The sequence below is a fragment of the Astyanax mexicanus genome, chromosome 9 (genome assembly GCF_023375975.1).
Source record: "Astyanax mexicanus isolate ESR-SI-001 chromosome 9, AstMex3_surface, whole genome shotgun sequence".
NCBI classification, from domain to species: Eukaryota; Metazoa; Chordata; class Actinopteri; order Characiformes; family Acestrorhamphidae; genus Astyanax; species Astyanax mexicanus.
In genome coordinates, this window is record NC_064416.1 from 13491088 (window position 1) to 13503393 (window position 12306).

Sequence of the window (12306 nt, forward strand, 5' to 3'; positions counted from 1 at the left end):
TCCGTCCTGTGGAAACCGCCTGCAGCTGCTGTGTAAAAGTGGATTAGGCGTTACGCAGGCTTTTATTTTACAGAATCAATATTTGTGCCTCGGTGCATTGCCTCAGAACAAGTCTCCAGCTTGAAGCTCTTGTACATGAGCAGACAGCGGGCTGGGGAAGGGGTAGAGAACCTACAGAGGGGTGAACACCTGATTTTGATTATATTGCTGCTCACTGCAGCTGAGATACTGTATTTTTTGCACTATAAGGACACTTAAAATCCTTTAGTTTTCCAAAAAATCATCAGTGCCCCTTATAATCTGGTGTGTTATGTATGAATTTTACCAGTCAGGTTGTAAGGAGCTGTGAAGCCACTCTGCTGAAGCACAGTGTTAAACAGGAGTTTCAGTTTAGTTCTCCATTCGCTAACCTCGCTAAGCACTAGCTCTCTTGCTGTTTAGAGGTGAGTATATCAGACTCTAGCCTGCGTGTTTACCATGTTAAAACAAGCTACATGGTGCAAACCACCAACTAATATCGCCCTGGCTTAACAGAACACTCAGGTTCCTCAGTTTAGCGCTGTTGGGCAGCATTTACTGTTAGCTGCTAATGCTAATGCTGTTGCACCCAGCCTTAGTGGAAATCTGGAAACCGAAGCTTACTGTAAGTAAACAGAAGCACTTTACTCACCCAAATTAACAGTTTTCAGAAGAGAAATCTGTGTAGATTAACATCCAGTGCTCGTTTCACTTTAAAAGAAAATGTTTTTTAAAGAATAACAGTTTTGTTTACTTAGCTTAGCTTAGCTTTACTTAACTTGGTTAACCCCCCACCACCAACTAGCAGCAAGAACTGCTGAATTAGAAGGAAAACATGGCAAAACCGCTTTTGCTTCCTAGTGTTGCATAATGCACCTTATAATCCAGTTCTCCTTATAGTGTGAAAAAAACAGCAAGTGGTATGGCAATAGTAATGGTTTAAAATATATAAACTCCTTCTTATACAGTCTGCATCTTCATCTGGTGATGCAACTGGCCATAACATAGTATCTCTGTCTTTAAGGGAACAATTGAGATGGTAGCACTGTCCTGTTGGAATAGGGCACCGGATTGTGTGTTCTGAACAGGTAGGGTCACTGGTTGCAGGACTTCAGTAACACAATGTTCAACTGTTAAAATACCTGTATTGAGGACTAAAGGTGATTTGGCATTGTATGAAATTGTACCCCACACCATGACCCATGACACCAGACCTTCTGGACAGAGGGATTCGTCAATCATCTCCAGCTTTTTGATCCAACACTTCCTTCTGGCTGCAACTACTTATCCATTGACCCGAGAATAGTAAAGTTACAAGGCTGAAGTGTTTTAGGGTATACTCACACTAGGCACAGTTCGGCTGAATCGTGCTGGAGCACGGTTGTGTCCCCTCCCCACTCCTAGCTGGCCTGCACTTGTTTAAACAATCTGTGCCGAGCATGCTTACATTATTATTCACTGCCCAGTGAGCTTGCTGATGTTGTGCTGAATTCAGTATCCCCGCCATGAAAAGCACCCTCTCTCAGGAGTGAGTCTTCTTGATAAAAGCAGAGATAATCTACTTTAACTTACTTAGTCACAGTTATCTCAGGCATGTCACAGCATCACAGCACACAATTCCGAGAGGATACTTTTCCTGGCAGGGGTGCTGAATTTAAAACAACATCGCCATGTTTGCTTACAGGAATGTCGCATCACTGAAATGATCTTGTTCCGTGCTTGAGCATGGATCACACTCATACTACATGCACACCCTGCTTGAGTCTAAGTGAACTTTCCAATTGAACCCACTTGGGCACAATTCGAAGCGATCACACAAGTCAATCGAGATGTGCTTTGGGAGGTAATCATGTCCGGGCACGACACAGATTGCCTAGTGTGAGTGCAGATTTAGGTAAGGCTGTTTCTTTCTTTTTGCTTTTTGAGTAGCCAATCAGAATAGAGATAATGTTACAGCAGGGGTCGGCAATAGTTTCTTCCTGTTCTCGTTTTTTCTATCTCCTCATAAGGGCTTTTTTTCCCAGTCGTGTCTCAAATTACTAGCCAGGGCAGTGATAGTGTATTGGACAGCTATCCTAACGACACGCGTGAGGAGCGGTGTGTTTATTTATTTATTTTTTTCCTTTTTTGGGGGTTTACCTGCTTTGAGATCAACTGTTCTGCAATTGGGTTCAACAACCCTCTGGGCTGGAGAGCTACTAGTCCGTAGCACTCCATCCCATTACACTTCATTTTCCAAAACAGAATTTTTTGGAAAATTCCAAAAGTAATGGTTCGGAAAATACCTGGCCCGCAGCCAAACTTAATTGCCGATCCCTGACATACAGTATCCTATTTAAATATCCCATTTATACAATAAAAAGATAAAAAGAGTTTAAAAGTGGTCAGGTGAAATGTATTATGGACATTTTTGCTACATAACCATATGCAACCTGAATGCAAAAAATAAATAAAAAAATTAAATACACATAAAATATAAGAAATGTCCTTTTAAACACACCAGGAAACACAGCACATGGTAGGACTGACTAAAGACCGTCCTGCACTAACTGAATGAACATGATTTATGGTTGCTGGAATAATATAAATGCCACACATATTAAAACACCCACAGAACCTCATCTGGAACATGAGAGTTGGAGAGGATTGGTAATTTGAGGTCTGTTTAAAATTAGAGCCCACCTTGATATCAATACTGCAAAGACCACAATAATAATAATGACCCTCAAACAAGAGTGGCCAGGCGTTCAGCATCTGTGCTCAAAACTCCACATTCCCCCTGGATCAGCAGACGTCTGTTACAGTCAGCTTTCATCCACCGACCTCCCACAGGGCAATGTGCTCCGGACCTGTGTATGAACAGAAACACATTCAAAATATGAGCAAGAAAAATATATTTACTTATTTAGTTCATAAATGTATTTATTTACATTAATATATACAGTATTGTGCAAAGGTTTTAGGCACCTGTTCGAATTTCAGTAAAGGAAAAGTTTCCTATCTGTGAAGTAAGTGTTTATTAGCTCAGTAAAACACTAGCATAACAATAAATACAAATACAGCAAATTTACAAAAAACAGAGCTTTTACAGGTAAATTGGTAAATTTGGTAAATCAGGTGAGCTGCTGACGGAACTGAACATATACACATGCTGGACAAATCTGGAATCTCACTTTGTTCTTCAGCTTGGCTCACAGGATATAATAAACTTAGTTAAAAATGAGAATGAGAGTGGATAAATAAATGCATTAGCATAATTTGCTTAGGTGCCTCAAACTTTTGCACAGTACTATATGTGGTGGTATATTTAGAGTGGAGTGAAAATCAGAAAACGAAGAAACTTTCATTTTGTAGAAACTACCATAATATGAGTGCAAAATGGAAAATTGTCCAAAAAGTGCAAAGGGACTGAAAAGAAGATGCTACAAAAAGAAAGAGTCCGAAACAGAGTTGGTTAGCTAGGTTTGCCAGTTCATTAAGTAATCCGCATGTGTAGAGACTGTCGACCCCATCCTAAATGATGCATTACTAATGAAAAATCCATTAAATGTTAAATAACTAAACTTTTAATATTAATTTTAGTAATTCAAGTCTTAGCTACTCAAAAAAGTAAACGCTTTTAGGAAAACCAGGAGTTTCATTCAGGATGTTCTGCTTGTTCTAGAATGAACTCATTTGGCACGTAAAACATGTATATAAGTGGTTTAGTGTGTCGAACTCTGTGTTTTCACTTTAGAAAAGTCAACTGTTCTTATAACTTTTCTTAAAGCTGATGTCCTTAAGTATTTGGGATTGAGGGCCCCCTTTCTGGTGAGAGTGGGTAATTGCACCGTGCATGCGGAGGAATCAAAATATAAACTGTGCGGGTGTGATGCGGTCTCCTTTCAGAGCGGATAAATGCAATTCCAGGTTATGTTCAGTTCGAGAGAAAGAGCGCGCTTGATCGGAAACTTCCCCTTCTGAAGTCTCCATTGCTCCACCAGCCGCTCGCATTTAGTAAAACTGAGCCAGATCCTCTGTACCCTGGTCTACCACTGGCCTCAAAACTGGCCCTATAAAAACGACAGAGTTTAGCAGTTTATCAGTGTGGTCACAGAGGCCTGGAATGAGCAGGACTGTGAGGAAGGCCTATAACACAGATATGAATCTCTGCCGTCTAGACGCTCTCGCTGTATGAACGCCAGTGCCCTCCTTTAGGCTGCTTGTTTACCACTTATCACTTTAATGCCAATTAACAGCGTGTGTGAAAGCTGCTCCTCCGTCAGGCTGGCAGGGGGTGGATACAGACAGACCAAAAGCAATTAATCCCAGTCAGACTTTTTTCTTCCCACAATTTGCTGCTCCATTGAATTCACTCGTAGAATGTTTGATTCTCTATGTGTGTGTGTGTGTGTGTGAGTGTGTGTGTGTCTGTGTTTCGCAGGTGTTTTTCCCCTTTAGGTGCTCAATCGCCCCCCAGACGATCGTTTCTGCGTCGATCAGGTCTTCTAAGATTAAGAGCTTTCAAACAACATGTTGTTAAAGTGTCGCCGCGGCAACAATGACTGCATTAAGTCAGCCTCATTAATCAATACCGGCTGCAGCAAAACAAAGCACAACAAAACAGATCAAAACCCAACAGGATAAAAGCCACTTTTAGTTCAAATCACAGTGCACTTAAAGACCTGCCGCCCAACGTCCTGCAGCACCGGGGAGTGGCAGGTATCGATCCCAGCAGGAGGACGGTGTACGGTGCACACCACGCGGCCCTGCTGAGTGTCATTAAGATGCTGCGCCGGTTCGCTTGATGTTTTCCGTCATAAACCCGAGGACTCGTAAAGAAAGAGCGAGCAGGAGAGCAGCTAAAATGCTGCCTGGGTTTATGTGCTTTGCTTTTATACCCTTCACTTTAGCACCTCTCAACGACTGTCTGGAGCTCCTGACTCTGCAGGAGCTGGAGCTGCTCTACCCCTCACCAACATACCCCCCCACCCCCCATCTGTTGCTCTTTTTTTCTACATCATTTGAATGTGGTCATGATCTAGTGATGTGAGAGATCGAACAGTCAGATCACTGCAGGAGAATATTGGCTGTCAATTGATCAATGGACCAATGGATCAACGTCCATTTTTTCATCATTTAATGTATTAAATCAACATCAGAACTGTTTTATTTGTGCGCATCATTTTACATTTATTCAACATTGATTCAATGCTATGGCTTTACACATATTGTTTGTTTCATAATGAAGATAGTGTGGTCTACTGATGTGAGGGATCTAACAGTCACATTTTTTTTGTCATCAATGGACAAATTAACCTGGAGTATTAAGAACATTAGTCAAAAACACATTAAAAAGTGTTTTGAAAGCTACTAGAAATAGTAATATAATAGTTCAGTTTAATCTTTCAATTACATTCAACTGTATGGTTCTGCATGTATGAATAATGTTCCTGGGTCACTTAAAAATAAATTAAATTAGTAATTTGTCCATTTACATGACACTCAAAACTGTAAAAAAAAAAAAAAAGTTAATTTTCCATACTTTTCAAAACCATTAGTTACCGTTTTTTTTACAGACATTTTCTGCCGTCCCTGCTGACAAATAATAAGCCTTTTTGTACAGTTTTAACTATTAAAAAACATAGAAGTCTTGTTAACAAACTTCAATTAATAAAAGTGTTAAAATACATCAATTAAAAGCATTTACTTTCCCGACATGTAGATTAACTAAACATTTCCATTATTCCACTATAATCTTTTTAACTATTAGCTTAGTTTCCATTATTGCTTCCCAACACACTACTCAAAAACATCCAGCCAACCCTGCCAAAACGTCCCTTACAACACTTAAGGTTCACAATTAAAAGTTTAAGAAAACTATTACTAAAAGTAATTTCTAACTTAATACAGATTACAAACAAAACTCTATTGTCACAATACTTCACAGTACTTCTCTGTTATAAACTGTATTTGGCAGTAATTACATGTAAAACGAACGATAGATAGATAGATAGATAGATAGATAGATAGATAGATAGATAGATAGATAGATAGATAGATAGATAGATAGATAGATAGATAGATAGATAGATAGATAGATAGATAGATCGATCGATCGATCGATCGATCGATAGATAGATAGATAGATAGATAGATAGATAGATAGATAGATAGATAGATAGATAGATAGATAGATAGATACTTTATTGATCCCCGAGGGGAAATTCTAGTGAATGAACTACTAGTGCAAAATGTAAAAATAGTGTTATAGGCATCAGCGAGACTGAGAGTGTGTCCATAGATGGAGGTGTGTCCATGTGTGGCCAGAATTGCCGGAATGAAAAAGTGTCACAGAGTCTTGCAACATAAATAATGTAAATACTGTAAATTTTATTTTTACAGGGTGCTTAAACTCAGCAGAATAGTTTTCAAGCTCCAAAAATAGTTCCTACATTTTAAAACTTCAAAATGGGTAAATTAGACAATAACAGGAGGGTTAAACTAGGCCTCCCTCTCTTTCTCCTGAAACTTTAACAAACCTAAATCACTGCTGTTCACCTGTAGCTCAGTGAAGAGGATGCTGTTACTCACTGAACTGGCAGATGTATCTGTTGCGGGTTTTGCAGCGCTGGTCATTCCAGTTAAAGGCACTGGAGGCCTGCAGCTCCACACAGTTCCCAAAACTACAACCAGAGAGAGAGAGAAGAGGGACATCCACTGGTCAAACTCAAACATTACAACCCTGTTATCAGTATTAATGATAGAACATGTAGAGAAAAAAATGCAAATTTTATGTTGTATGCATAGAGAAACAGGTCTGCATATTTTACTTTATTTTTCAGTTTTTTGATTACATATTATATTCAGATAAGAGCTTGCAATTCTATCTTAAATGTGCCGAAATTGTTATATGTTATATGTTTTCTGTAGATAGATCAACATACAGTGATATTTAACCAGGGATGTGCAAACATTATGCACAATCTTGCATAATACATGATAAAGAAAAAAATGTGCTTGAGTGAAAGGGAAAAAAAGCTTTTAAAAACATATTAATAAATAATATAAAATTATAATAAAATTAATTTACACATTCATATACAAATTATACTGTATATCGTTGACACTGGGAAAGGTGAAGGCGTGAAATTAAGGTAGACATGGGTAGACATTTTTTTAATTATATGAATTGAAAATTGTATCAACTCAAGTGATTAACGAGAGAAAACAACAAAATAGAGATTTGTAGACAGATTTTTAATCAGAGGACTAAGGCGCTTAGGTGCTGCCACTATGATCAGGAGCTTGCTGGTTCGAATCCTGGTCATGCAGCTTGCTATCAGCTTCTGGAGCCCTGAGAGAGCACAATTGGCTTTGCTCTCTCTGGGTGGGTAGATGGCGCTCTCTCCCCACATCACTCTAAAGGGTGATGCCGCTCAGCACAAGGCGTCTGTGAGCTGATGTATCAGAACTGAGTTGCTGCGCTTTCCTCTGAGCGCGCTGTGATGCTACTCGGCAATGCTGCATCAGCAGCAGTTCAAAAAGAGGTGGTAACTGACTTCACATGTATCGAAGGAGGCATGTGCTAGTCTTCACTCTCCTGGTGTTGGGGCATCACTAATGATAGGGGGAGTCCTAATGAGTGGGTTGGGCAATTCTTGGATTTCAAGACTGTGTATTGATGCAAAAGTATAATTCCTAAATATATAAATGTACCTATTTAACACGCTTGATCATCAGCCATGTTCAGCTGTGACTGATCTGATTCAGTTACTCACCCCTGATTGTCTGGCTGTCCAAAAGCAAAGCTGGTAAAGGAAGAAGATTCTCCAGTGTCCCAGCGGAATGAGTCTTTCAGTGGTTTATATGTCAAACCTGTTTTTATAAGATAAAGATATAAAGAATTAAAGAATATGTTTGATTCATTTCATGCTTTTAATTACACTTTAGAGGAGCAGATCTATTTGAAAGGATGCACACATACAGTGGGCCTCTTCTGTTGTATAGAGAAGCAGAGCTTTTTATTCATTAGCTCATTAACAAGGCCCTCCACCAGTTACTGTGTGTTTTTTAGAGCAGGACAACTAAAATATGCAGGAATGGTGATGCTGTAGGTCCAGCTTTCTAAGACATATTTTTCCATAATCTTCCATCAAAAAGTAACAACTTTTTACATGTTTTTTTTTTAATCACGTCTCAGGCCAGTGTGTAAATTAACACAGGTATGGTCTGATTAGGCACTGAGTGGACTATTTTAGTGCACTTGTGGCTTACACGGTCGAATTTAGGGTGTGCCGGTGTGTCTTTGGTATCGTGAGGGTGCAAAGATGACACATTACACAGCTTGAAACGCTACTAATTGTGTACTAATTCTCTTAATTAATCATGGGTGTGTTTTGGGTGTAACATAAAAAAATAACCCAATAAGAGTGCCATTTGTCATTCCCTTTAAAAGCCAGCTGTGCTTAGACTTTGGCACATTTGTATCTTAACAGTGAGGCGCTTTGTGCGTCTCAGCAGAGGAAACAGCCATGTTATTTTATTCTTTATTCTGTTTAATGTTGAGTTAAAAGTCGGGTTGTTGCTCTGCAGGGCATCCACATGTGTGTAATGAGTGGGGTGTACTTGACCTACAGGAATGGACTATGACAATTGACTGTTGTCAAGATTTTAATTAGTCAGTAGCACACCTGTGTTTTTTGCTGCAAAAATAACAACACGCCAGATATTTACCCACACTTCCAGACCACCATGCCCATCAGGTTAATTTATCCCTAAACTCCAATGCTATTTTGATGGCGCATGCGCAAGGCATTAAAATAGACTGTTGACGGGGTGTAAGATAGCAAAGAGCATCACAATATGTGTACAATAGGGAGTCTTGTCACAACAGGCTTTAAAATTGTTTCCCCTGCTGCCCTATAAAAAGGCTCTCACTCTCCTTTGGACAGTGTTCCTCTTGGTGAGAATTATTGACTGCTAGACAAATGACCTGCCATCTAGGCTGAGAACAAGAAACTTGGACATATGTACAGCAATGGAACGGTATTGTCTTTAGGGCACAATCCATGTTTTAAAAGTGTAGTGTCCTCACCTATCCAGAAGTTGCGGGTCTCAAAGTCAGGGTCTGTGACCTCGTTGGTGTTCTCCAGCTGGCTGAGGTAAAAAGCCATGATATCTTGAACTTTCTGGTTGGTCACCTGAGCCAGAATGCCCCCTCTTTCCTGTCGACACAAACACACAACTAGACCTGATTTTTGAAGGAGCCTGTTTCAGAGGCCTGACAAAGACATTGTAGATTGTACCCTTAATTCACATTGATTTATACTGATCATAAGATCTGTGTGTGTGATGTTTCTCACCTGACAGCGTAGCTTGGCTGTGTAGTATGTCTCAGCTTCAGAAGACACCATGAAGCATTTTCCATCTATCTGCATGTCACAGCTGTGATAGGGAAAGCTCAGCTTCTCTATACAACATAAGAGAGTAACAGAAAGTGAGCAAGCAAGTACACTATATGGACAAAAGTACTGGGTAACCTGCTTAATTATTCGATTACTTGATTGAAATCAAAGGTATTAAATAGAGTCCTCTTTTGTTGGAGTAACTATGTCTACTACCTCTACTAAGCATTGCTGTGAGGATGGTTGCACCAAGAAAAGGAGTAAATTATTTGGTTAGTTTGTCGGTCGGTCGGTCAGTCAGTCAGTCAGTCAGTTAGTTAGAGTTGGTTGGTTGGATGGTTGGTTGGCTTGTTAGTCAGTTAGTTAGTTAGTTGGTTGGTTGGCTGGTTGGTTGGTTAGAGTTGGTTGGTTGGTTGGTTGGTTGGTTGGTTGGTTGGTTGGTTGGTTGGTTGGTAAGTTGGTTGGTTGGTTGGTTGGTTGGTTGGTTGGTTGGTTGGTTGGTTGGTTGGTTGGTTGGTTAATTGATTAGTTGCTTGGTTGGTTGGTTAGTTGCTTGGTTGGTTAGAGTTGGTTGGTTGGTTGGATGGATGGTTATAGTTGGTTGGTTAGTCAGTTAGTTAGTTAAAGTTGGTTGGTTAGAGTTAGTTAGTAAGTTAGTTAGTTAGTTAGTTAGTAAATTACTGTTTGTGAGTTCTGACCCATTTTATTGCAGAGGGGCATTAAACCCCTTCAGTCCCTACCTGGCATTATGCATGGTGCCAATAGGTACATGACCATTAAATAATGTGAAATCACATGTTTCTGTCTGTCCAGACTATCAAAAATCAATCTGCAAACAATCTAGATATGCCAGATAAGTCAGCTTTGGGCTGGCAGACTGAACATAAACTCCAACAACCAAGATCTCAGATTTTAAGTAGTTTGTAAAGGTTGTGACTTGTTCGGAGTCATCATTAGGAAATGCCGGTTGATGCTTATTACACATTTTATAGAAACAACTTTGACTCTTCAAACCTTAATCCCAACAATCAGCAGCCATGGGCTCCTATAAGCAGCTACAGAACACTCTGAGCATGCTTCCAAAAGGTTCATGTTTATCTGCTCTTTTTTTACTTTAGGGATCATTAAACAGGCAGATGGGAGTTTTACTTACACAAAAGGGTTCTGAGGGCAGAAAGAAAACTGATTGGTTCAGAGAAACAACCAATCAATTTAAAGAAGAGGCGGGGGAAAAGGCAGGATCTGCTAAATGAAAAAAAAGACCGGGCAGTTGGATCCAGCCATCTTTGAGGAGTGAAAAATCACAGTTTTTGAAGGTAAGATGCTTTTATTTTTATTAAAATAATATTAATGTACTGAATAAGAGCTTTTTAAGTTAACTTGAAACAGTAGTGTGAATTTTCAGGCTAATTGGCTAGCAAGATTAGCACAGTATTTTCGATAGTCAGCTAGCCAAAAAATAGCAAAAGTAATTAAGTATTTTTTTTTATTATTATTTTAAAGAGTTTATTTTGGGAACAGATATGCCTTATTAAATGAACTTAAAATAATAGTGTGCATTATTAGGCTACTGAGCCAGCTAACCTTGCTAGCTAGCAAGTTCAGATACTTAGGTTAGCTAATTAGCTCCATAGTTTAAAGTAGTTTTGATAAGGTCAGCTAGACATTTGTCAGCTATTAAACAATATTCAGTCTGATATAATCTACAATTATATGAAATGAGGGATAAAAATTGCATAGGGGTTGTTAATGTTAGTCAGATAATAGCAGTGTTCAACAGGCTTTAGCTAGCATGCTTGGTATATTTACTCTTGCTTACTTGGATGTGTAGTAGTGTATTAAGTCATACAAACACAACTTGAGAATGGAAAAGTTTTATACTGCTTTACAGGAATTGTAGAAATGTGTCTCGTGCTGTGTTATAAGCCACTGTAACGTTAATATATAGTTTTTTGCTGCTCTGGGGGCAGACGAATTGATCTATTGACATAAAAGACTCTATAACAGTGTTTTTTAACCTGTGGGCCGCACCCCCCAAGTGGGCTGCAGAGGTATTGCAAGCGGGCCATAGGGCAAAATTCTTTTTTTTTTGTTTGTTTGTTCCTATTTTGCAAAGTAAATATGATTTTCAAATATATAAATAGTTTAGCAAATGTAATTTATAATGTGATGTCAATTAGTACTGATGCACACATTGAATTGTTAAATATAACATAGGTGTACTATAACGCTGCTCTTAGGGCAGCAGAACTTGGTTTTGTTTTAAATTATGAGTTACACAACTGCTTCCAATGTACTGTAAGTTTCGCCTTTATCATCCTGATTATCATCATGATTAATGTTGCATTTTGGGTTAGGAGGATTAAATCATATATTCACATAGGTTTGTTTAATTGAAGAATATCTGACTACATACAGCGTATTGCTGCTCTTGGAGCAGCAGAATTGAACCATTGGCATAATGACTGTTTCAGATGAGCATTTGAAATTCAGACACAGCATAATGCTGCTCTTGGGGCAGGAAAACTGAAACATGTACAAGATTAGTCTGTAGGGTTAGCATTACCACTTTATATAGAGGCTAACGCTGCTCTTGGGGCAGCAAAGCACTGGTTTAAAAATCAGAAGTAATTAACTATATGTTTGGGCTTTTTTATACTGATTAATTTTAATGCAGATTTTGGGTCTGTAAAATTGAGCAACACCAATATTAAATCCTGAAATTTAGCATGTTTATATTATATAAAGAATACTGCTACTCTTGGGTACAGGGTTATGTTCTGGGGGCAGCAGAACAGTAGTTGTAAAGGCGGCGGCAATGTGCTATAAATTTGAACTGCATCTTACTGATTTATATTATTGTTCATTTTGGGTCAGTATAATTGATTCCTAGCCATATTTA

The 12306-nt window shown here is 38.9% G+C and overlaps 1 protein-coding gene across 1 annotated transcript in view; it reads right to left on the reverse strand.

The window, feature by feature from the left end:
• Positions 1 to 2378: 2378 nt before the first annotated feature.
• The window catches only part of LOC103038454 (C-type lectin domain family 18 member A), a 44375-nt gene continuing 34447 nt past the window's right edge, over positions 2379 to 12306 (reverse strand). Inside the window, exons 8-12 of the mRNA XM_022679510.2 lie at positions 9363 to 9469; positions 9095 to 9224; positions 7779 to 7875; positions 6592 to 6683; positions 2379 to 2867 (exon numbers count right to left, since the gene is read on the reverse strand). Of these exons, the coding sequence (XP_022535231.2) occupies positions 2830 to 2867; positions 6592 to 6683; positions 7779 to 7875; positions 9095 to 9224; positions 9363 to 9469 (464 nt within the window). The 3' untranslated portion in view covers positions 2379 to 2829. The remainder of the gene's footprint in view (positions 2868 to 6591; positions 6684 to 7778; positions 7876 to 9094; positions 9225 to 9362; positions 9470 to 12306) is intronic.